Raw genomic sequence first — 25,255 nt, 5'->3', positions numbered from 1 at the left:
GGGCAATTGGCTAACTCAGCATAAATTTCACCAGTAAGATTTTCTGCAGACAAATGCTTTTTGAAGATCCTGTGCATTTTTGTCAGTATTACTATTCATAATTTTACAACGGAAGTAACATTGATTTCATTACACAATTATGTTTTTATCTATAATAATGCAGTTTTAATATACTTTATGAGCCTGTTCCAGTGAACATTGACATCAGTCAGTGAAAAGCCCCCTCTCTCTCCCTAGTGTTAACTTCAATAAACTTCAGATCAAACAGTATGGCCATGATCTAGCTAAAGGGATTTATCTATAAAACACTGCATTTACCGATAAAGTATATCTACAGTGAGTTCTCCAGAGCAAAAGGCAAATATGGACTGGGGATTTCAACTCTATATTACTCAAAGAGATTCAAAATAAAGCAGAAAGTGTACCAAAATCTAGGAGAATATCCATTTTAGAAAAGTTGACCATTTATGGTCAAGTTACAACCCACTCCACAGAAGAACATGCTTATTTGTGAGTTTTTGGCAAATTGCATTCCTATACTTGTGCTCAGGGGTGGAAGGGAGGGCATCTTAATTACAGTGGTTCCTGGAGAGCTGCTCTAATTAAAACACCACAGCTTCAAACGTATTAAGCCCCTGCATGTTTGAAAATGGCCGTGGGATGTTTTAACTAAAGCTCATTTGATAAGCTTTAGTTAAAGCACCCCACAGACCATTTTTAAACCTGTAGGGGTTTATACACGTGACGCTGCATCAATGCTACAGCATTCTAATTAGAACACATTGAAGCATGTATATAGGTACCCACCGAGGCCAGCTTTTGCTCCCAGATTAGTGCACTATATATTGACTGTTGAAATTAATGGAAATGTAATGCATATAAGTATGTCTGAATGCAAAATTTGTGCCTTAGTAGGGGAGCCAAAATAGCCTTTAATTATCTTTTACTAAAGTTGATCATTTAAAGAAAAAAAAATCCTGTGCATTTATTGGTGTGAAAGCACAGATTCACATACATGCCCATAAGTTAGGCAAAGAAATGCAAGGATAGAGATATGAAGCAGCATTTTATAAAAGCAGCAAGAATTCATTGCTGGCAGGTGAAATAAGAAAATGACTGATTTGGTATTAGAACATAAATAGCATAGCAGATGTTGATTATGAAACTTCCTCATGACCAGGCAAAACTATTTCCACTTTAGCAGTAGCAAAAATCTTTAACATGGTAAACTTTGCTTTCTTCCAAATTACAGTACTAATAAATGAAAAGGGTTGCATTTTTACCACTATACAAAAGTCTTTCTACATCCTGGAGATTTTACTGTAATAAATGGAATAATACTCTGTGATTAAGGGACAGAGGGATGAGGAGTTAGGAGGTCTGGGTTCGGCTTCTGTCTTCTACTAATTTTTAATGAAACCTGTAAGTGACTTAGACACTCTGTGCATCACTTTCCCCAATTATAAAAAAAAATGTAATTAAAATGACTACTTTACCTCAGCAGGACTTTTTAAGGCTTATTGCACTTCATCTAAATTTCTGGGGTGTCCAACTACCATTATAAAGATAAATGCCTATTATTAATGTTTTGTTGTAAATCAAATAGTCCATTATAAATGAGCTTCTGTATTCACCTAAACACACCACGATATCTGAGATGCACAAATTATACTTATTGTATGAGTAATTTCTTATTTTCACAGAATTTCACCTACATTCTATTTTTTTCTTTAAGGAAAGTGGGAGAAACCTTTTGCGTCAGAGTTCACTAGAGAAAGAGACTTCTTTGTAGATGAGGAAACAACAGTTAAAGTTCCTATGATGCACAGAACAGGCATGTTTTACATGCATTTTGATCATGATCTGTCTTGCACTGTGTTAAGACTTCATTACAACGGAAGTGCTACAGCATTTTTTATTCTGCCTGAAAAAGGAAAAATGAAGCAGTTGGAAGATGCTCTGGTGAAAGAAACAGTGTCTAGGTGGTCAGAGTCACTCTTTCTAAGGTAATTTTTTTTACAATTTATTATAAGAGATAGCCAGTTCGAAACATGGCACTGGTAAACAGTAGGCCTGTGTGAAGTGGCAAGTATTCAATTCGGATTCGACTGATTCAGAGGGACAGTGATTCAATTCAGTGATTTGAATCACTGTCCCAATTTGATTCGGTGATTAGGATCCAAAGATTCAGCGTCGATTCAGAGATTCAGCCATAAACTAAACAGGGAGCAGTCCTTGAGGAGGCTGGATACAGCTGCCTCCAGCTGGTAAGTTTGTTGTGGTGGGTGGACAGGGGAGGGGATGGAAGGCGTGTGAGGGGAGCAGATTAGTGCCCCCACAGTGAGGGAGGGATTGGGGCTGGGACAAGCTCCCCAACTGGGGCAGGGGGGTATGGGACTTGGAGAGGGAGACTATCGCCTCCGTGCGCCATCACACACCACCAGTCTGGGAGAGGGCATAGGAGCAGGAGTGTGCCTCCGGATCTGCGTGGGGCAGGCTGGGCCAGGCTGCACTCCAGACAAGTGGTGGAAGGCACTGGGAGTAGGGGCTATGCTCTCTTGCTGCTCACCCAGCCTCCCAGCGCCTCCTGGACAAGCCGCGGCTTCGGCCTGGTTGGGCAAGCAGCGGCAAGCGCATGGGGGTGGGCACGTGCACCCGGATCGGGGCAGGGCTGATGGCAGGGGCTTTGGGGAATTTGAGGGTGGCTGCAGCCCACCCCCATAGCCCCTGCTCCACTGCACTCTGCAGGGTGGGTGGAGCCAGGGCTGTGCTCTGGGCTGCGGCTGGGGCTGGCCACCTGGAGTGCAACCCTGGCTCCATCAGCCCCACAGAGCTCAGCCTGATAGTGGGCAGCTGGGACTAGCTTCCCAGAGCACAGCCTGGCCCAGCCCACCCTGCACAGATCTGGGGGCACATGCCCACTCCTATGCCCTCCCGGACCGGAGGCGCACTGTGGCAGGAGCCCCTCTCCCCGAGTCCCGTGCCTCCTTGCCCTGGCTGGGCAGTTTGTCCCAGCCCCAGCCCCAATTCCTCCCTCACTGTGGGGGCATTGATCTGCCCCGACACCCCTTCCCTTTCCCCTCCATCCACCACAACAGACTTACCAGCTGGAGGCAGCTGTGTCCAGCATCCTCGAGGACTGCTGCTTGTTTAGTCTAGGAACTAATTTCCAAATTGGCGCCAAATCTTTCCCAAATTGATTTGGAGGCTTCCAGTTCAATTCGGAGGTTTTAATGCATCTCCCAATTCAATTTGGATTCAGAGATTTGGCTGCCGGATCTGGCCGTATCTCCTCCGAATCAAACCGGCTACCAAAGTTCCACGCAGTCCTAGTAAACAGAAGTGCAGGGGTTCTGTTTTTACTAGCTCTCAGTGACACTGAATCAGAGCTGCTCCGTGTCACCATGCATTATTTTTTTACACATGCCAACCTGCAAAATCTATCCTGGGCTTCCAAGATTTGTATTGGGATAGTTTTAACTTATGCATCCCAACCAGTAACAATTCTACAAGTGACATATATTCAGTCAGTCAGTTGATGGTGTGAAGGCTGGAATGGAACCTAACTGACCCTCTCAGGCCTCTCAATTAATTTAGCAGGACAACTATGGCTCATGGAGAAAAAGTAAATTTAAGCTGACCAGCTCAGATGGAAGAAAAGAGCCATTGTTACAGTTACTTTTCAGGGCAGATTTGTACTTTGTTTACTATTAATGGCACATGCCTCTTTCCTAGAGAAGAAAAGTAAAACAAAGTAAAAATTCAGTCATGTGCCTGCAGAGCCCCAGGAAACTTATTCTCTAAATAAACTCTGATTTAGACAGTTTCACAGGAAAGATAGAGGGGAGGTGATACGCATATCATGTTTTACTTACTCATTTTCACAATCTGATTAAATACTCCTCCTAAATTGGTACCTACATTGCAAAGTTTATTGCTCTGCAGGAGAGCTTTTGGGAGACACTATAATGGTTCAAGGAAATTCTGTTTGCTCCCACCATTAGGAATGATACCAGCAAGGGCATTTCATTGCTACTACCTGCTTGAGAGAGAAGACATGCTAACACTGTTAAAGCAGCATTGCAGATAAAGCCAGATTGATGTGTTCCTAATTCATTGAAGCTCCCCACTGTTACTGACCAACCATTTCACAACCTTTATTTAGTAAAATTTAAGTATTGCATTTGACAAACTAGCTGCAATTTAGTAAAGCATTTTATACATGCTACAGCCATCTTAATAAATGAGTTCAAAATGGTTTGTAACAGAGCACAGTCAAATAGATGAATGTGTAAAGCAAATGAACACTGGCTAAAGAAGAGTAGTTGAGGTATACTGCTAAAGAATAATATTGTCCTGGTGCAAAGGTTACAGGAAGTTTCTTATTACTCGGGCTCTGGCTCAGGCTCAAGTTCAAGATGAGAGGAGGAATACATTATAGTGAAATAAAGATCAGTATTACCACAGGTAGCATTTATCTGGTGTGCTGATATTCCAAGGGATCATTTGCTGGTACTGAACTAGGCAGCTCTGACAGCAGAGGTTATTGGAATCAGTGAAGACAGAGAAATAATATAAAGGGCTAAGAAGAATACAGGGATATTGGGCAGCAAATTGGTTATGAGCCAGTAATTTGATACTGCAAAAAAGAAAGTCATTGTAATTCTTCATGGTGAACTCAGAAGTCTCCTGGATTACATGCAGCTTTGGCACAAGCCTCCTGACTAAAAACTGAATCAAAAAGAGATTGAGAGAGGTGGTGGGCTAGAACTAAAGGGCAATTTCAGGTAAATTGCATGAATTTCCTCTTTGTCGTGGGATTTTTTTTTAAGGAAGGAGGCTGTTACAACTGACAGTAAACCAAGCAAGTTCAAAGTGCCAGTGTAATCTTGCCAATGACTCAGACACTATTGATCAAGTAGGCAGTATAGCCTAGTGACACGAGTCAGACAGATCAGAGGCCAATGTGATCAGAGTAGTGTTGACCCACTTGGGTAAGGAAGATATGCAATTTCTGCTATGAGAGTCTTCCAGAGGATTTGCCAAATTGTACCTCTACAGACAAACTTGACTTCAGAACCCCCAGTAGCAATGTTGGGGTGATACACGTATGGTTGGTGTTGGTGCTAGCCTTCCCCTCTGGCTCAACCTCCTGACTAGAAGGCACTGCAGCTCATAGGTGCCACTTCTGAATCTACTGAATTTTGAGAAAGTACCAGCTTCCCCTGCTTTCATGTCCAACTACAGGACTTCCCTGCTCCCTAGCCTTGTCCCAGCCTTTCAGCCCCTTCTATGCCTTTCCTGGCCTGACTAATCCATCTACTCCTGGCCTTCATCCAGCTGCCCTCTAAGTGGTTCACTAGGCTGCTGGTTCCACTCACCTATTCCCTGTCCATGATACCCATCTTGTCTGTCTGCTCTCTTCTCTTGCTCACATTGATACCCGTTGTGCTCATCCTTTGTTTCCCTGCAGGGATTATCTACATCAGTGTTTGAAAGCACTAGCAATCAGAGTGACATTGAGTATTGTACATAAAGGACAGTGCCTGTTCACTGGGATTTTCTCTTAACAGTCACAGAAGCTGGTCTACCTTGCTCTTACCCGCATGAAATATTTAATCTTCTGCTTTGTTGCTTTTTTCTACAGCTCAGCATATCTGTACATCCCCAAATTCTCCATCTCTGGTACTTACCAAATAAAGAAACTTCTCATGAAAATGGGGATTACTGATGTGTTCACTGACAACGCTGACCTGTCTGGAATTACTGGGACACCCGACTTCAAGGTTTCCAAAGTAAGTATACAGCAGCAGAGGGTCTCTTTAACATCCCAGTAGAAAACATTTAAATTTTAAACTCAAGTGCAAATGCCATGTAAAAACATTGCCTGATTTAGTAAATCAGCCAGAAGGCAGGGTAGATTTGCACCTTATAGGCTAATTAAAAGAGGTGTGGAGCATGAACTTTCATGATCCCGAGCTCACTTCTCCAGAAACAACTTGGATACACTACTCTGTGCTTGTCTATTCACAGCATCTGAAGAAATGAGCCCAGGATCACAAAAACTCATTTTCTACATCTGATTTAGTTAGTCTATAAGGTACAAATTGACCCTGGCTTCTGCCTGACTTCCAACTAACACAGCTAACTACTGCTTTCTGCTCATGGTTAGCAAATTTGAACCATCCTTAATTAGCAGTCACACTGGGCCAGGTTCATGTGGGTGCAACCCTCTTCAGGTCACCAGATTTACATCAGGGATGACTTTAGCCTAACAAGAACATGGGTTTGCAGACTAGTACTTTAACCTTTAATGAACCAGTATTAAATTCATGAACTCTCTGGAGCATAAATGGATTCCCCTGAAGAAGAATGAGAGGCCAGAAAGCCTAATTCCCAAGAGAAGCTCCTAAACATATTTGGAACCTGCTTCTCATCTTCCTACCCCAGAAAAGCAGCACTGGAAAGCTGGCAAGCTGGGACATCTCAGTGATCTTAAAGGAGGTACAGACTGCATGTAAGGAGCGATGTGGCTTCCTGCTTCCCACAATAATACAACTCAAAGGAGAAAAGAGGCTAGGAAAAATTAAATCCAGCAGGAAGAAGAAAAAAATCAAAGGGTTAGGGGAAGCAGTTCAGATAAACATCTACCTTTTTTTGACTTGGGATTGGACACTTACAGTTGATGCTTACTTCCCCCCCCCCCCAATCATTTTTTTTTCCATTCAGCGATCTCCATTTCTCTGTGTGTGAGACTAATAAAAACAAGTTAGCACAGCACAAGAAAAGTCAGCACCTCTCTTCTGTTTATTGGCCTCAAGGACATGTGAGGTGTTTAAGGCCTTATGCTGGTCCTTTTGGTTATGGATCAGCTTCACCCATGATCCTTTAAAAACCATCCTTACAGAGATATGAGGGAGTGGGACTATTTTTCTGTGGATGGAAATAGTTACTTTGAGAGAGACTCTCTTTCACAGGGAAAAGCACTGTGCATATCCATCCCAGTTCACAGCTGATGTGACAATAAGCTGTGCATCCCATGGTCTTCTCTCAGTTCTGTCTTCCTTTTGCTCAATTCCCCCAGGACAGATCTTCTGAATGTCACTGGTTTAAAAGTGTTTGGATTACCTATGGTAAGCTCTTGTATTATGCCAAGAACTGCAAGGTGTGCTTTATTTCCCCACAGGTTGTGCATAAGGCCGTGGTGAATGTTGATGAGAGAGGCTCTGAGGCAGCAGCAGCAACAGCTGTTGAAATTATGCCTCTCTCTCTTCCCCCACCCATTGAATTCAACAGCCCCTTCCTAATGCTGATTTTTGATAGAGTTACCAACAGCACACTCTTCATTGGAAAAATAATGAACCCTAATGAACAATGAGTATGGAAGTACAGTTAACTCAGCTACAAGTTCTGATTGCTGTGACTGAATAAAGGAACTTTGAAACATGAAATAACATGAAGTATTTCTTCTTTTGTCGTTATGGAGCTTAAAGTTCTTTCCTAGTAAACACTGGTACTCAAACTTACTGTCAGTAGCTGTGGGTGCTGGAAAAGCTCTATTGACATAGGGAGCTCTGTTGTCAGATGTGGGAAGAAAAAGGTATTTTTAAATTAGGCCAGCAAAGGAAATCCTTTTCTGACCGCTCAGAATTAAGAAAAGATTTGCAAACTTCCTAGCACACAGATATTGCACTTGTATCACGTTAAAACAGAATCCTTTGCTTTATTTTTCGTTGTCAGTGAATGTTATGTCAGATAAAGTGGGAACAGTCTCGCTAACACAGAAAGCCTTGCCCGTACTTACTTGGTTCATTAGCATAAGTTCCAAGAGCAGAAAGCCACCACCCAGCCACTGGAGTGGCGATACACAGCTCCACTGCAGTTGCTGAACTGGAAGAGAGCAAAGTGCACTCTAGGAAGTCACCAGCTACGAAAGGGACTTCTACAGTGGGCAGAAGCTGTAGTAGTGTCTGTGCAAACCTGCTGCCAGCTACTGAACTTGAGCAGAAGCCTTAATTTGCCTTGCACAATGGAAGGCTGTCCAAAAAAACATAGGAACGCTGAGTGAAGACTCAAAACATTATAGTTTACATCAGGCTTGTTCCATCCTTGTTACAACATAGCAAGAACGTGTTGGCCTGGGAGTTAAAAGAGTATGAGGTTAAGGAAAGTGAAGAGAAGAAAGGGGATTTTAGGAGGCTGAGGTCACAGGGAATGGGACTAGAGGGTATTGTACAAGTGTGCACACATATATGTACTTAAAAATCTCTCCTACAACAAACCTTTTCCATTTATAGAGCTATTCCTGGTTCTTCCCTTTGGGTATACAGATCAAAGTAGAACAAGAATTATTAATGCAGTATAAAAAAGTTGTTCACACAAGATTTCTAGCCAAATGTTTTAGATTCAATAGGTCTGAATTATTCAGGTGTGTATTTGAACTTTAATCCCATGAAAGATATGCCCATCACTAGGCAACATGAGGATATAGTTAATTGGCTTGTAATTATTCAGGGCCTGGACCCAACTCATGCTGACAGACTCACAGAAAAGCTATATCATGAAATATATCACATTTCACCTGTCCTTTTAAAGGAGTTGAAAGTAAAGAGGACATAGCAAACTTCATCTGAGTCCCTTGGCACAGCTAAGTGAATATCTATGGCAGCTTTAACATGTATTGATTGTTACTATCCTCCAAAGGGAGATAAGGTCTGGCTGCTAAAAAACAGTAGCTGTAGAAACCACACAGTCACACACTTTCCTTGGCAACAGGCATGTTTCTGGGAGGAGGTGTAGGAGTCCCAATGGGAGTGCCCCACGTAGGAGATCATCCCTTGCAGTGGAAACACACAATTGATCAGTGAAATCAGGGTTAAATCTGCTTTGCAAGACAACCTCAGAAAGGCCAAAAATATAGTCTGTGAGTTCATGAGCAGGACAATACGGTGACCTTTTCTACCTGGTACATGTAAAACAAAGACTAACTGCTTTACCTTTCACAGTGCAGAGGAAAAGAATGCAATACTTGGACACAAAAAAACTGGACTTGAAGTGACATTTCAGCTTTATGTTTTAATGAGACACAAAAGTTAATGTCTCATTTACAAGTGAACCATGTGTCTAACTCTGCGTGTGTAATTTGTGGAGAGACAAGAGTATGAACATCCCTAACTGGGATTCCTGCCATCAACACTTACCATGATTGCACATACGCTACATAGTCTTGTTGGCTCCTTCTCATACTCTCTTCCATCTGTTAGAAAGGCATTCAAACTAGGTTCATTTGCATTAAGGCTGCTTTACGAATGGCTGCTACATATGCCCATTTGCCAAACCTCTTTGAAAGAAGCTGTTGATGATGCAACATTGCTATCTTGGATAGCTTATGTTACATTGTATCTATTGAGATCTCACTGCTAAAAATATGCCTTTCAGAGAAGCAAGAGACAGGAAGATAAGACTTATTTGTTTACTTAAAAAGCGATAGCTCAATTGAGCTAGATCCTCAGCTATTTATTTCAGCATCACAGCTTCCTTCATTTCAACAGAGCCAGACCAATTCACGTCAACCAGGTATCTGGCTAAGCTCATTTCAGTGGAGTGATTCACATGGCTCCAGAGCATGCAAGAAGGAAATCGGACCCCAATTCCTCTTCTTGTGACATCCACAAAACTAATACTACAGCCTCCATCATAAAGTAGGATGGAGAGGTAAGGTCATAATGGGAAAAAGGGGCATTTAAAGGGGGCAGGAAGAACAACAGTATCTAGGCTTTATAAGTTAGTTATTGCAAATTTCATAATGTTTTGATTAGTCATTTACTCTCCCACTTACAACATCCTGGTGTTCTGATCAATATAAGCCGTGCTCAAGGATGGAATCCAAAAATTCATTAAGAGTTCATCTTGCAGACCATAAGAACAAGTCTACATTTCTTTATGATAGAGACATCACTGTTATACCAAGAAAAGATATGTAGGGATAAAGGACTGTAAGGGGCCTCTTGGGTCAATAAGTCTGGACCCTCACTGTGTTTTTGATTCTCATCCATGACTGCATCCCTCCCAGAATTGGGGTTGAGTATTCAATGGACGGTCAGCTTTTCAACCTGCAGTGCCTTCATAGCAAAATGAAAGTTACCAAGACTGGCATCATCACCCTCTAAGTACGCTGAAGGTGCTTATCACCACCTGGGATTCTCCCTTAACATTGGGGATTAAGGTGCTCTATCAGCCTGCCCCAACACAAGCTGCCCTCCTCAAATTACCATTGGTGGAGAACCCCTGGAAAATGTCAAGCATTTCTCATTCTTGGCAGTCACCTCTCCCAGTCAGGGAGAAATCAAACATAGGATTCACTATGCCAATGTATTCTGTGGCAGGCTGCTTCACCATGTCTTTGGTGACCAAGATCTGTAGATGAAAACTAAGATCCTTGTCTACAATGCAGTGGTTATCCTCATATCCTCTATGCGTGCAAGATGTGGGTGACACATCAAGCCATCTTTGGTGCCTGAAATAGTTCCATAAGCATTGCCTCAGAAAGATCCTTCGCATTAGGTGGGAAGACCACTGCACAAATGCCAGCATCCTCTATGCAGCTAACAATCAGCACTGAGGCAACGATCATAAAACATCAACTCCACTGGGCTAACCACAGTGTGTGGATAGATGACACTCACATCTCCTGAAGCAAGTCCTCTTCTCTCAACTTAGTCATGGTAAGAGGACCCACAGAGGACAGAGGAAGCACTACAAGCACACCCTGAAAGCATACCTTAAGGGTGGTATCAACCCTATAAATTGGGAAGTGCTGGCTGGTAACAAGTCTCAATGGTGCTGCACCATACATCAAAGAGAACCGTTTTGCTCAGGAAGCCAAGAAACAACAGAGGAAGAAGGAAAGTGCACAATATCCTGGTCAACAGTTGTGTACACCCATCTTCCCCCAAGCCACCACTTGGATATCTGTGGAAATACTTGCAGAGCATGGATTGGATTCCTCAGCCACCTTAAAACTCACCAGTAATCCCTTCTGAGTGCTGGGGGGATACAGAAACAAGGCTGACTTAGGATTTCCAAACTGTGACTGAGCAATGGAGATAGCGGGGGCCTGCTACAACACTGGCTGATTTTGAGAAACATTAGTATCAGAGTTAGGGAGAGAAGCCTGCCAGACTTATTTAATCAGGCAACAAATCCTGGTTTATTGACATCTTGCTTTTATTTTCCACTACAACATTCATTGGAGACAGGGTTGAACTGCAGACAGGCAACATATTTGACACAAAGGCAGCACACAGCTTGCTCTCTGCCAGTGCTTGTGTGGTACCATGTGATGTTCATTTATTCTGTTCTATTTAGTCTTTCTGCCTCTATCTTTTCCTTGCTCCTCCCCCTTCACCCCCCCCCACGCTGCCTCTTAGCCCACTGACTCTTCCTGCAGCACCACAAAGCACACTTCTCATATGTGTTCTGTGCATTTCTACTGTGCACTAGATCTTTTCACAGCCTCCCACTCCCACACATTAACATTTCTTTCTTCCCACCTGCATGATGCCACTTGTACAGAAAGCGGATGCCGTCAGCTCTACTGCTGCACTGCCTACATTAGTCATTGTGCTTGCACACACGCCACTGTGGCATTTACATCGGGAAGTCCAACTTGCCCAGCAAGCAAAATATCTGATTGGCTCCCTCTACATCCCTTCTCTTTAAAGTACAGCACACTTACCCTACACATCTGAGAGCTAGGAGCACCATCAGGGCCTGAGGGAAAGGGCAGGGTTTTCAGTCCAGGCTCTCCTCCAATTTATTTCAATTCATTAATAATGGTCAGGACCTGGTTTTGAATTAACCTAAGGCTTGCAGTATCCTGGGGCAAGAGAAGGCTATTAGACCCAGCTCTGAGCAGGAGGCAGGGAATAGCTGTGTCATCCATGGTAATCCAGGAAGGAATGGAGGCTCAGTAAGGCACAATTCCTTCCCAGCTCATTCTTTCTGGGAAGGGATTAAGGCACTTTGCCCCTTTTTAGGGTCCAATTTACTCTCCTCAGATCTGGCCAACCAGTCTAGGCCACACACAGGGGAACACAGCCAAATCTCTTTCTGTTCCACTCCTACTCCATCAGCTAACTCCATGAAGGCAACATGTGCTGTAATGCATAAGACGGTTGTAGTCTAATCATCCATTTCCCTACTTGACTTGTTCCTTACACGCCCAAGAAGGGGCAAGGGATGCTTCAGCCCTTTCTGATTTCTTGTGCCTTTTCCTGTTTCATTATAACTGTTCTGCAAGGTGAAGTACTAAGTTCAAGGGCAGCTTCTCCATAGCCCAGAGCTTTTTAGAAAGAGATGGCATTGATGGAAAACAATGTGCTTCTAACAATGATTTAAGGCCCTGCATTAAGCCAACCAACTGACGTGACAAACATGACTCATGTCCCTAGCTCTTAGTCGTCCATACTTATTGCAGAATTCATAAAAACACAGAGATGCTTAGCATGGGCTTCTTAAGACTTTCCAGCTGAGAGAAAATGCAAATCTACCCAGAACTTCCCTTGCATAGTTCAGCAGAACTAAAACCAAGTGGTTTGAGAAGTTAAAAAAAGTGTACTTACTGCTTCCAAATTTTCAGCCCAAGTTTTCCTGGTTCCAGCTCAAAAGCCAAAGTGCTGAAATTCTATGAGGGACAGATCAAGAATCCACAAGCTGTAGAGCAACAAACTCTTTTTTGCTGGTTTGTTCTCCTGCAAAGTAGAACTAGGAAGGTTTCAGAACTGGCTAGCTATGTATCAAAGAACTAGTAGAGGACATTCATTAACATCTTTCAGTATGAAAATGCCCCCCACTTCTGCTCTTCCAATATTTCCATCATAGCCTGAATGACTTGTCTCAAACAAAAAGAAAAAAGACTTGGAGAAAGGGAGACCCTCGCTCAGAAAATAGGAAGCATGTAAAACCCCTGGCGGGGGGAAGGGACCCTAAGGATATGGTGGGCACATGCTGTCCTGACACCAGAGGGAGATTCAGAGAGCCTCTACCATGAAAGGAAAGAAGTGAAGGGATGCTCAGAGTCCCTGACAAGGGGAGGAGGATTTGGGGAACACAGACAGTATATATACAGAGGGCCTGGCATAAGTGAAGGGCAGTTGAGCTGTGAATCCCTAAATTAAGGGGGTGGGGGGCAGTGCATGGGAATGAAAGAATGAGCAAGGATCCCATAGGGTGTGAAGCCAGAGAAACCTGCATAAAGCATGAAGTGTGTGACCTTCTACTTCTCAAAAGGGGCTGCTTTTTCTCTGTGCAATGGCTCACAGAATACCAATGTATGGACAAATTTCCTGATACTTACAGAGAGAGCAGGAACAGGATGTGCTCATGGTGTTTGTCCAGAACTCAAAGTGCCATTCTGTTCTAGTACAACATGCATTCTAAATGCTGAAACACTGCAACTTCTGTAAAAGCCAAGATGCAAAGTGACCCTTTTGACTCTTAAGGGGGTCACTAATCACCATGTGCTTGGGTCTGTAAGGATTAGTTGCTCCCCTAAGCATAGGGGAATCATAGAATCATGAGTTGGAAGGGACCTAGACAGATCATCTAGTCTGACCCCCTGCCATGGGCAGGAAGGAGCACTGGGGGTAGCAGGGGTCATAAGACCCCAGCCAGGTGCCTATCCAGTCTCCTTTTGAAGATTTCCAGGGAAGGTGAGAGCACCACCCCTCTGGGAAGCCTATTCAGGAAGAGCCAGGAAGTCACCAGAACTTGAAAAGGGAGAGTTTCAGGCAACATAAAGTGTCCCCTTAAGGTTGCTGACATCCCTCTTCCACATTAGGAACACTTCCCCATGCCTTCCCTTTTGATAAGTCCCACTATCTTGCTTTCCCATGCTGGATCACAACTCTTCCCTCTAGCCTGGAACCAGGAGGGGACGGACATCAGTAACTGTGGGTAGAAATGAACAAGCACTGAGCCAGTAGTGTGTCAGAATGGAGAGAACTGGAGTAGTAGGACCTGCAGCAGAAGGGAAGGTATCTGCAAATACAAAATTCTATGCCTAGCAGTAGGTTAGGAAGGCTAGAAGTACTTCAGGGAGCATTAGGGCATAGAAACAAAAGTAAAGCTGGCAAGAGCTGTCCTTCTGGGGCTAATGGAGCACAGGAGGGTCAGACCTTTCAGTGGAGCTATCCAGAGCTGAGGAATCTCTCCCCATTCTCTTAAATTGGTCAGAAAGTAACTGATAAGATGGGAGGCTAGCATGCCAAGACCTTCACAGGAACGGAGGAAAAAGCAAGGAGCTCTTAGGGTGCGATAATAGCAGAAACCTGCAGAAAGAATTAAATAAGATCACATGCTGAATGCCTAAGTCTGGCTTCTAGAGGATTTCACACTATACAACATTATGAAATGCCTGCAATCTGCGTCTTTATCTTGGCAGATACCATCTGAGAGCAAGTATTCTGTTATTCAGTCACTAGCTCTTTTGCAATTTGACTAAAGGAAACACTGAAAAAGCACGGCCATCAGAAACAAGATTTGCTTTATCTTTGGTAAATGATGCTATCAGATTCAATTCAGTAGGTTTCAATGTTCCATTATATTATAATATGGGAATATTCCAAGGAGAATATATGAAGCCAAAGCTAAAGATTACAATAGATAATTTATGTACAGCCTGTAGACAATAGTGTAAAGGTATATTATTTTAAAAGCTCTTTCAAGTTTAAATAACTATAATTCAATAAATCCGATCCAATAAAACCTGTGTGTGATTACTCATCCATTTGTTTCTTCAAGTCTGTCCAAATCTAGAAATTTGTAATTTTTTTTTACATCTAGAAATAAAGTCTCACCAAAATTTTGAATTTAGAACATTATTTGTAAACACGTATTATACCTAACACTTTTAAACTGTTTGTTGGAACATGTGCACATTATTGGTAATGACAGGTCACTAATACGAATGAAATTTATATTTCTACCTGTCTCTCAAGCAATGCTAACATTTATTTTTACATAAGACCTGGATTAAAATCTAATTCTGTTAACAATTACTTACATTTGAGGATTACTTGGACTTTAAAGAAACCATTCACCTCTTAAATGAGACCGTAGTGAGATAAATCTGAATATCATAAACATTCAATTAGTTGGAAATAGGATTGAACAACCCGCTTCAAAATGAGTGAAAAAAAATCATCAGCAAAGCTAACCGCATTTTATCAGAAGATGCATGACAAATAGAACCAAGGAAGTGATACTTCCCCTCTATGCGGCATTGGTCAGACTGCAGTTGGTGTACTGCATCCAGTTTTGAGCACTGTACTTCAAGAAGGATGTTGACAGACTCGAGAAAGTCCAGAGGAGGGCCACTCATATGGTTAGGGGCTTATAGGACAAGCCCTCTGAGAAGAGACTGAGGAACCTGGACCTTTCCAGCCTCCACAAGAGAAGGCAGAGAAGTGATCTTGTGGCTGCCTACAAATTCATTAGGGGAACGCAGCAAGGGATCTGAGAGGCTCTGTTCACCAGGGCCTCTCAGTAACAAGGAACAATGGTCACAAGCTGACAGAGAGCAGTTTTAGGCTGGATATCAGGAAAAACTTAATGATAAGGGTAGCCAAAATTTGGAATGGGCTTCCAGGGGATGTGGTACTCTCCCCTACTTTGGGGGTCTTTAAGAGAAGGCTGGATAGGCATCTGGTTGGGTCATCTGACCCCACGACTCTTTCCTGTCTAGGCAGGGGGTTGGACTCGAGGATCTGTTGAGGTCCCTTCTGACCCTAGCATCTATGAACCACGTATCTAACTAAAGTACCATATTGAAACACTATAATGTTACCAATAATAAACAAAACTACTCAGTATTCATAAAACCTTTTTAATTGTTAGATCTTAAAGCACTTTCCAAAGATAAGTAAAAGGGTTTAATGTTTGTATATTCCCTATCCCTAAAATAAAAACAGTTGGGTTCATAAAATAGCATTGGGGAAAATTAAATAATTCCAGAGTAATCTCTCTACAGCGAAAAGCAACTCTCACACAAGACAGATTTCTGAATGGTACCCCACTCTCAGTAAAAAATATGGGCAAGATTCAGTAAATTAAGTGACGCTGTAAGGTAGAGGGTAGATTTCAAACAGGGCTAAAAGCTTAATTTAAAGCCACAAATACAAATGAACTGATGGTCACATTTAGACTTAGAAATTACATTCCAAGCCAAATGCCAGCATTTCATATTTTCCTTTCAGACAAAACACAAAATTTCCAATTAATTAAAAAAAATGGGAAATAATGAAGTAACGTAATCGCAGCATTTCTTTTCAAGAGAGTCAGAGTGTTTCATTTTGACTTTCTGATTTGGATTATTATAGATAAATGATGAATGACATCAGTATGACAGCCCTCATATCAGCTTGATTGTAAAGTACTTTAACAAAGATGGTCACGATCATATTCTGTTACACAGATGGGAAAACTGAGGCACAAGGTCACCTGATCAACCAGTGGCAGAGCTGGAAAATGGTCAACCAACCCTTCCTTCCCTGCTCCCCCTATCCCCTCCCTGTCATATTTTACAAGTAGTTACTAATACTAGTTGATCCCCAGCACAAAACCATGATATATAAGATTGCACATTTTCTCTGATCTAAGGAGTACTGTGTTATGGCATTTACTCATTAGCAGTCAGTTGAAAGACTCCTTGATGTCCCAGGGGTTTTTTTATTGGTGGTTTTTTGTTGTTGTTGTTTTTTATACCAGTATTCTGGCAATATTTGTTTGACCTGTCATGCCAATAAGCCTTACTGAACTGTATGCGTTTCACTGAAGCACAAACCCTCCCGTGATCCCCTTTTCCCAATTCTCAGAGGGTATACATTAGGGCTGTGTGAAGCTTCAGTCCCTGATTTGATTCGGCAGAGTTTCAGCCCAATTCAGTGACTGAATCTCCCAATCTGAACCGAATCAGAGGACCCTTTTACCTCTCTGAATCAAAGCAGAACACTCCAAATTGACTCGGAGACATTCAGAAAGATTTGGAGATTCGGACATAGACACAGCTTTAAATGTTTTTTCTACATACCACAAGGTACCAGGAGGCCATATCTAGTTTAACTCTCTGTTCAAAGCAGGACCATCCCCAACTAGATCATTCCAGCCAGAACTTTGTCAACGCAGGCCTTAAAAACCTCCAACGATGGAGCTTCTACCACCTCTCTTGGTAACCTGTTCCAGTGCTTTACCACCCTCCTAGTTAATTTCCAACCTAAATTTCCCTTGCCGCAGGTTGCTGCAAGTTCCCATTGCTCCTTGTTCTGTCATTTGCCACCACTGGGAAAAGTCTAGCTGTATCCTCTTTGAAACCACCCTCCAGGTAGTTAAAGGCTGCTATTAAATCCCACCTCAGTCTTCTCTTCTGACTGTCGACTTGATTATCATTCCTCTGCTTTGGCCACAGGAACCTTCTCCTTTTTGCTTTTATATCACTGTTTTTGAAACAGGAGCTTATAGCCCAGATGCTTGAAACCAAACCTTTCTCTCTCATTCATTTGACCAATGACTTCCTGGAATTTTGGCCTCTTTCATCAAATCGTTTGGCTAGGGACAGAAGTTGCACAGAAACTGATTTAAGTGATCAAAAATTGGTTTAAACCTGTAACAGAACAGAAGCTCAGTGCACACAAACCAGTTTCAAAATGGCTAAAACTGGTTTACAATAAACCTGGTTGAATGTAGTACCAGACACAACTGTTTTGGGTCAAACCAATTTATCAAACTTCTGTCCCATACCCCTTCCTGGTTCAAGTTAAATCATAGCCCCCAGCATCCCAGCATGCATTGTAGCCCTGGACTGGGCTATGCTGTCTTCTCCAGGAAGCAGGGCTGGCCCTATCAGAAATACAAGATGACCCATGAGAAGCAGATGACCCTTGAGAAGCATATGACCTTTCCCTAAGCTTAAAGATAGCCTTTTGTTGACAGTAAGCAAACTTCTTCTGTGTTTTTTGTAACTCTGTAACAGCAAGCAAGAAAACAAAACCCCAAAGCTAGTGGAAATTCCCCAAACATGCGCACGCATATATTCTTTATGCTTAAGTATACCTATATTTGCATATGTATGACCTGTTAGTGTAAAAAGTGCTACCAAACTCAGATCGGGGGAACTCTGTCTAGTGGGCACTGAGTAACCCCTCTACAGAGAAATAAATCATCTTGCCGACACTCCCTCGTTCTCTGCCTAATTGATCGCGGCTAGGAACAAGCCCAGAGACGGGACATAACCAGTGCTCCTTGGTGTATGAGCACACCCTTCGGTGTATGGGTGCTACACAGTACCTGGCCAATTTCCCCAACAGCCCCACCCCTCTGCTCCCTAGCTGGAACAGTGAGAGCTGGCTGACGGGGGGCAAGCCTGGCTGGGAATGCAGCCCAATCTGCAGGGTGGAGGGAACTGCTCTCCCCAGGCAAACCCCAGCTGGGGTCCAGGACCAGGAAGAGGGGTTAAGCACCCCTTTCCCCACCCAAACTTACTGCTGGCTGCAACTGTAGACTACAAATCCCAGAGGCACCTGGAAGCAGGAAGAAGTGATAAGCAACCCTGCAGAGACCTGCTGCTGTGATTGTAGACTGCAAGTCCCAGAGACCTCAGGGGCAGTAGGAAGAGGAAGTGAACATACAGCCCCTGCTGGTTAGGTGCTAGAGAACTGTGCTCTAGCCAGTCCAGCCTGCCCCACCACCTGAGCCACTGCGGGCATGTGGCTGCATTTCCTGAACCAAATGTAAACATGTGTTCACTTGCATCTCAATTTAATCTGTAAATCTTCATCTAAACTGCAAAGACTTAATCAATTTAGCCTCAGGCTTTTTGACCGTCTGTACTTAGTCTTTGTGTTTGCAGTTTTCAGCCCTTATGAACACCAAGTACAAGGCAGCCTGTGCATTTGGTATTATTGCTAATGCCTCCGCATCTTCTCCTCTTGCACAAAATGAAGAGAAAAACCATCAGACTTATACTAAGAACAAAGGATTAGAAGGGGCTTCCTGAGCCATGGAATTCAGTCTCCTGTGGTTAAAAGCAGTGTAACTTGAGGTGGGGAGGGGAGCAGCTGAACACAGAATAACACAGAACAGAAAAAATGTGGCTGCTAGTAACTTCAGCCAGGCTGCCCTCTCCTGCCAAGAGCAAGAGGAAAAAATATGTTTTCTGAGCTGGTAACTTGTTTGGTATTTTCCCTCAGCCCCATTTTGAGAGAACCCTTTTGTTTAAATTGTAGCCAGACATCCTGATCTTGGAGATCTTTCTTTTTTCCCCCCACTTGTTTGATTTTGAAGTAGGAGATAGAACAGCTGAATTTAAGAAGAGCAAAAGTTTGCACGGGTCACTAGAATAGTAAATCAGAGTCGTGAATAGTACTGCACCAATTCTGATTGAGCTTGGCCTCATTCAGGCCCTGATTCAGCAAAGATTAGTACAAGGCTAATCTTACATTTCATTCAAAGACAAACACGTCTTTTACTGAGTCAAGAGCTCAGTGAAGATCTAACCCCTTCACTAAGAACCACACTGCCACAGATATTCACAAATACAGGCTGGACCCCAGACTACTTGCTTTGACAACTTGTGCCAAATCCAGCGGGTTATAGCCACTGTCATCCAGTTAAAATACTAACACAAAACTCTTGTGTCTTAATTGCTCACTCTGAACAAGTGCAGCTGTTGATCACTGCATTTACTTGGTAGCTTGCAAGTACGAGTGAACATTAATTTTCAAATGATTTAAGCACAGATTTTCACTGGTCCCTATAAGAAGTTCTGCTCCCAGTTCTCCTACAGACTCCCTAGGTGAGGTTTGGCAAGTGGTTTAACTATTCTGGCCCAGATGAGCAGCTGGTGTAAATCAGTTTAACACCATTGAAATCAATTGAATTAATCCAGCTGAGAATTTGGCCCTCTGCCCTGTATTACTCCAGTGCATAACACCTGTGAGTGAGGGAGGTTAGGTAGGGGAAAAAAAACTTCCTTGCCTCTCGAATTCAGCTGGCCAAGTATGCAAACCAATGATGCCAATACGCTTAAGTGCTACATTTCCCCCCTTCATTAATGAAGAATGATGTCTAATTTTCAAATAATGTCAAATCCATTTTAAATTTGGTGCTGAAATGTTGTTTTCGTGGGCAGAGCAAGAGACACAAATACAGACAAACTCTATGCCAGGCAGACAGGAGCAGTCAAACAGTAACAGGTCTCCAACTCATTTCTCCCCCTCCCTCCTGCCTGTCTTCTAAACTGACTCATCAAATCAGTTGCCTAAGACAACAATGGTGGACACAAGTCCAAAGAATGCAAAATTATACTCGCTTCTTATTTGGGAAATAAGGATTGTGATGACACGTGCTGTCTCCATGAATAGCAAACAACCTCTGTTCCGGCACCTGAATTCTGCTCTTTATTGTAAAGAGGAAATTTATTTCACTACTACAGATACAGTTGTGTGCCCAGTGAATGTTCCTAAGGAAACAATAAGGTGTTTGTACTAGCATGAAATTGCATTTTTTTCCAAGGGGACTGAGGTAATCTATATTTAACCATCTCTTCCACATTATGCAACCTTACAGTCTTGCTGTTCTGTCCACTTCAAATCAGCAAGCACCATAATCCACAGTGTGTGTGTGCCACTGGATTTTGTATCTGAAAATACATCTTTTGAAAAGAACCTGCAGGATATGATTGACCTTAGGTAGTTTGGGTAATTGTATAACCCCAAGGCCTCTTAAAAACTGGAACCAACTATAAGCAAGATACAGTTAAGAATTTGTTTCCAGCTGTTTCCAAAGATTATGACTACCTGTTGAGAAGAAACAGCATCTACCTTATAACTGATTAACTGGTTGAATGCTTTTAAGAGATAGCCTAACTGAATATATGGGTCTATATGTCATATTAACATTTCAGAGAAAAAACTTAGTTCCTTACAATCCATCCATATGCACCCACTAAATATTTCCCTCTGCTTTTGCTGTTTGTTTGGTCTAGGGAATGTGGCTGAGGCTCAGCCATGGTTAACTAATACATGTTACCCAATCCCTTACTCTTTTCCTAGGCTAACACTAAGCAGATCAAGATCAGTTTTAGGGAATCTTATTGCTGGTTTTGACCAGCTATATCAAGGTAAAAAATGTTAGCCTGCATCTTCACTAGGAAAACTCATTCAGGAACAACTGCTGATGACACAAGCCAGTAAATCACAAGCCAGAAAGGGAGTTGCCCCTGGTTGATTATGACAGGAAACATTGTTTGACATAGGTAAAGAATAGGGCTCTCAAAACCTCTCATCAGAGCCCTGGCATAAAGGCAATTAAATGAGCCACAAGACTTTGGCCCCACCCTTTGCATTTGGAATCACATACTCTCACAGCTATTTGAGGTTAGTTTATGACCAGATTGACAGAACAGACTTCTGCTGGCATTAGTGGTGGCAATCTAGGGTACAAAAGGTATGAATTCATGAGTAACATACCCAGGGGCAGATCCAGGGGAAGTGGAGTGCTACAATCCCACCCTCCTTTGTTTTCTGGTCCACTCAAAGTTTAAAACCAACTGCCTGGCAGCGGCAGCAGCAGCAGCAGCAGCGGCAGCAGCAGCAGCAGCAGCAGCAGCAGCAGCATTTCTATTCAGGCAGCAGCAAGGGAGTCAACTGACTTGATGGCTCTTTACAAATTTACCTGATTCCCTCTAAGCTCTTCATTCTACAAGTGTTAACGACCCTCCCTTCTGGTATAACGATCTTTAATAGTTCCACTAGTTAAGTTATCCTTTCTTCTGCAATTCTGCTGTCTGTTAGCTGCTCCTGGTCACATACCTATTTCACCATCCTGACACTGTTTTTAACTCTAGCTAGAAACATTAGCTTTGGTATGGAAATCTTAACTCAGGGGAACATTAACTCATGTGGAAATCATTTTCAGTGAAGCACTGAATACACTGTCAAGATGTTCAAGAAGATTTGATTTTGTTTTATAAAGCTGAACAATGTACGTTTAATTTTAATAGCTGCAAGATGAATGAAACAACACGTTTTGATTACTTTTTCATAGGTTGTTGTGTGTTTATAGACCATATTTGATAGCAAATCAAAGCACCTTCCAATGAAATTGAGTTGTTTTTTTGTGGTTTTTTGTTTCAACCAAACTGAATAATAGAATTCTAGGCCCCTACTATATTAGTAAAGCTTCTAGTTTCTTTTTAACTGAAGAAAAAACATGTGTTATGTTATATATGATGATGTACCACAACATCTGCACCCCCCTTTCAAAATCCTAGATCCACCCATGAACATAGCTGTGCAGGCAGACACCCCCAGGTCACCAATTACACCAGCAAAGCTTTGCTTTCTGTCAGTGTAATTTGTTTTGCTCTTAGGGGGTGGGAGGCAGGAGGGAGACCTATGCTGGTATAAGGTACAGTTTTGCCATTACTTTATGTTCCTACTATGAGACCTGTGCTAGTGTAGGACTCTAATTGTCTATACCATGAAGCACTCCTGCTGAGGCAGCCTGTAAGGGTCTTGCCCATGTGCCAAGTGATACTTTATACCTTAAGAAGCTCCATCAAAATCAATTAAATCAATAAGGTTACTGAGATATAAGCACTACTCTGCATGGGGGAGGTACTGCCAGAAAAGGAGCACTCAGCAGGAGGGAGAGAAATACAATGTGGCTTCATGAATGACTTCGGAGAAAGACAATTCTATTGAAACAAGCAGAAACAATACACTTAACAGCTGCCTATATTTTCTAAGAAAACTGTCTGAAGTTCATATGGTCCAGAAAAGAGAAAGTTTACAGTTTTCCATTTCTGTTGAGAGATTCAAAGCCCCAGAGACTGCTTCATACCTTCTTCTGACCATAGTCACATCCTTAGCCTCTCAGTCTAAGCACTGCAGTCCTCATTCATGTCAAATTTCCACCAACACCAATGGGAGACAGAATTGTAGAGCAAGGGCAGGGTTCAAAGCTAAGAACAATGCTACTTTGGTTAAAGAGTGCTGCATGGAAATTGTATGTGCCATTCCCTTTCCCTTCCCATCATGACCTTTTTCATAGTTACAGTAATATACATGACAGCAACAGTATCTACAACAGTAGTAACTTTCCTTTACCTCTCCATGTCTCCTATATTGGATGCAAGTTGCTAGGGATTGGAAGATGTCTGGATCAGGCAGCAGAGGGGAAGAAAGGAAATAATATACTTTCAAAATGGGTATTTTAATAGTTTTTATGAGGAGGTTGCTTGCAACATTGTTAGACTGGATTCGATCCCCTCCTGTAACTTGAGTTTGTAACCTTATTCTTGGTATTTGCGGGTTGATTCTTTCAGGATCCTTTAAGAATTGGGGAGCCACAGAATATATTTCTACCAATAATATTCTCTCAGCACAAAATTCTATATTGACACATGCCAAAAGGTGCCACCATTTTGACAGGCCTGGACACATCTGTACCCATTTCATGCCTAAGCCAAATTGGTATCCTCAACTAGGCGTTTCCATGCCCTAGCTTTCCTGAGAAGCCCATTCCAATGGCAACTTGAGACCATGGTGAACACACTGGCTGGAGTCTGCCCCACATAAAACAAAGTGGCCACTCTCACATTAAAAAAATCCTGCTCCTGAAAGATGAGGTGATGCTTGTGTACTCCCTTTTATATTACAAACTAATGGTTAGAGTACTCACCAAGACTATGAAGAGCTGGCTACACTGCCCTCTTCAGCCTGATGAGGTTCACTTCTACATTTCTTTCCCTTACCCAGATAATGTCATCTCTCCATGTTTGCCGGATCCTATTCACGTTACTGCAATAAAACCCAGAGATCAGCTGACAAGGTAAGATCGGATTTGATCATCTGAGATCAATGGAAAATACAAAACATTATTTTGTTTCTTTTAGATGGAACAAAATTAGGGACTGCCATAACTACCAGTCCCTAGGCTATTTTAGGTGATTGCAGTTTCCATCTCTATTGTTGAAATTGCTTCAGTGTGCAGAAGAGAATTCCAGGGAAACGTTATTTTGTTTCTTTTAGATCAATAAGATGTCTAGTGGAATATACCTCTCCCTGATTTTACCATTTAAAGGAAATACATCTTCCATTGTGTACTGATCAGTTAATTTCTAACAGACAAAATAAGACCATTATACTTTGGAATAGCAAATATTTGTTGAAGACCATCACTGGACAGTCACCTTCAACTACTTTTTTAAATGTGGTTGATTGAGAAAAGTAACAGAAGAGCTACTGGATTGGTAAGATATAATTGTTTTAAAATTTAAATATATACCATGGGAAGGAGGATTATAATGTCTGTAAAGTCTTAATGTGATTTTGGCATTTTAAACTGTAGTACATCTTATCTGCATTTTAAGTTTGGTGGAATATGAAATGATTTAATGTTCTCTTAGGGAAACCTTTTAATATAAGTTATTTTAAAGAAGAAAAACAAAGTTTACACCCATTCTTTATTCTTTCTAATTCTTCTATTTTCCCGGTAGGCCTGACTCATAACTTTTCTTTGTAATTCACCTTCTTAGGCGTGTTATCAATTTGTAAGCACAAAAGGCCTGACTGCAGTCAGTCAACTCTTGGATCTCCTGGTCACCCTGATCAAACCAGTCTTGGTGTTTCCTGGTAGAGAATCCAAGTGTTTCTCTGCAGGCACTAAAGCACTGCTGATATTCTCCCACTGTTGGCTGTTGATGTGCTGATGGAAGAGGTCTCTCTTGACTGGGTCCTCTCTTGATTAGGTCATTGACCTTTTGTAATAATTGTTTCTGCTTCAGACATCATTTGGGAACCAATTTGGGGGACATAACTGAGCAGATGAGTCAGTGACTGATCCAGCAATAATCAGCTCCTATGTAGGTCACGTGATGTGGACCGCTGCGATTCAAGTACAGTAGAGTAAAACCAGATTTTCAGGTTTATGAAACTATTTGCGCTTGGTCTGTTTGTTGTTGATCTCACTGAACAAACTATAGCCATGCCATGGTCATCAGGTTTGGTTCCCTGCATGAACACTGTGTGCCCCTGGAGGCTGAGGGGGCACAGCAAGCTCCTGCAGGTGGCTGTGGTGCTGTTAGCAGTGGAGCGGAGGGGTGGCAAGTGCCAATCAGTGGTTGGCAACCACCTGCAGATGCTGCTGGCAGTGTTGGTGGTGGCCAGGGGTGATCATGGACCTCACACAGACGTTG

At 42.4% G+C, this 25,255-nt stretch overlaps 2 protein-coding genes across 3 annotated transcripts in view; both read left to right on the top strand.

Annotated features, from left to right (window-relative positions):
* LOC109321718 (alpha-1-antitrypsin-like) overlaps positions 1–7,455 on the top strand; it is a 14,016-nt gene extending 6,561 nt beyond the window's left edge. The window contains exons 3-5 of the mRNA XM_019552457.1: positions 1,736–2,006; positions 5,648–5,795; positions 7,187–7,455. Of these exons, the coding sequence (XP_019408002.1) occupies positions 1,736–2,006; positions 5,648–5,795; positions 7,187–7,378 (611 nt within the window). The 3' untranslated portion in view covers positions 7,379–7,455. The remainder of the gene's footprint in view (positions 1–1,735; positions 2,007–5,647; positions 5,796–7,186) is intronic.
* A 16,411-nt stretch (positions 7,456–23,866) lies between these two features.
* The window catches only part of SERPINA10 (serpin family A member 10), a 27,697-nt gene continuing 26,308 nt past the window's right edge, over positions 23,867–25,255 (top strand). The window contains exon 1 of one of the 2 annotated variants that reach the window (XM_019552456.1): positions 23,867–23,889. The gene's annotated coding sequence lies outside the window, so the exon portion shown is untranslated. Of the gene's footprint in view, positions 23,890–24,221; positions 24,311–25,255 lie in introns of those variants that run through there. The other variant, XM_019552454.1, reaches the window with a different exon arrangement.

This window comes from Crocodylus porosus, unplaced genomic scaffold (assembly GCF_001723895.1).
Source record: "Crocodylus porosus isolate Cpor-Errol unplaced genomic scaffold, CroPor_comp1, whole genome shotgun sequence".
NCBI lineage: Eukaryota > Metazoa > Chordata > Crocodylia > Crocodylidae > Crocodylus > Crocodylus porosus.
This window is presented reverse-complemented; position numbering and strand designations above follow the sequence as displayed.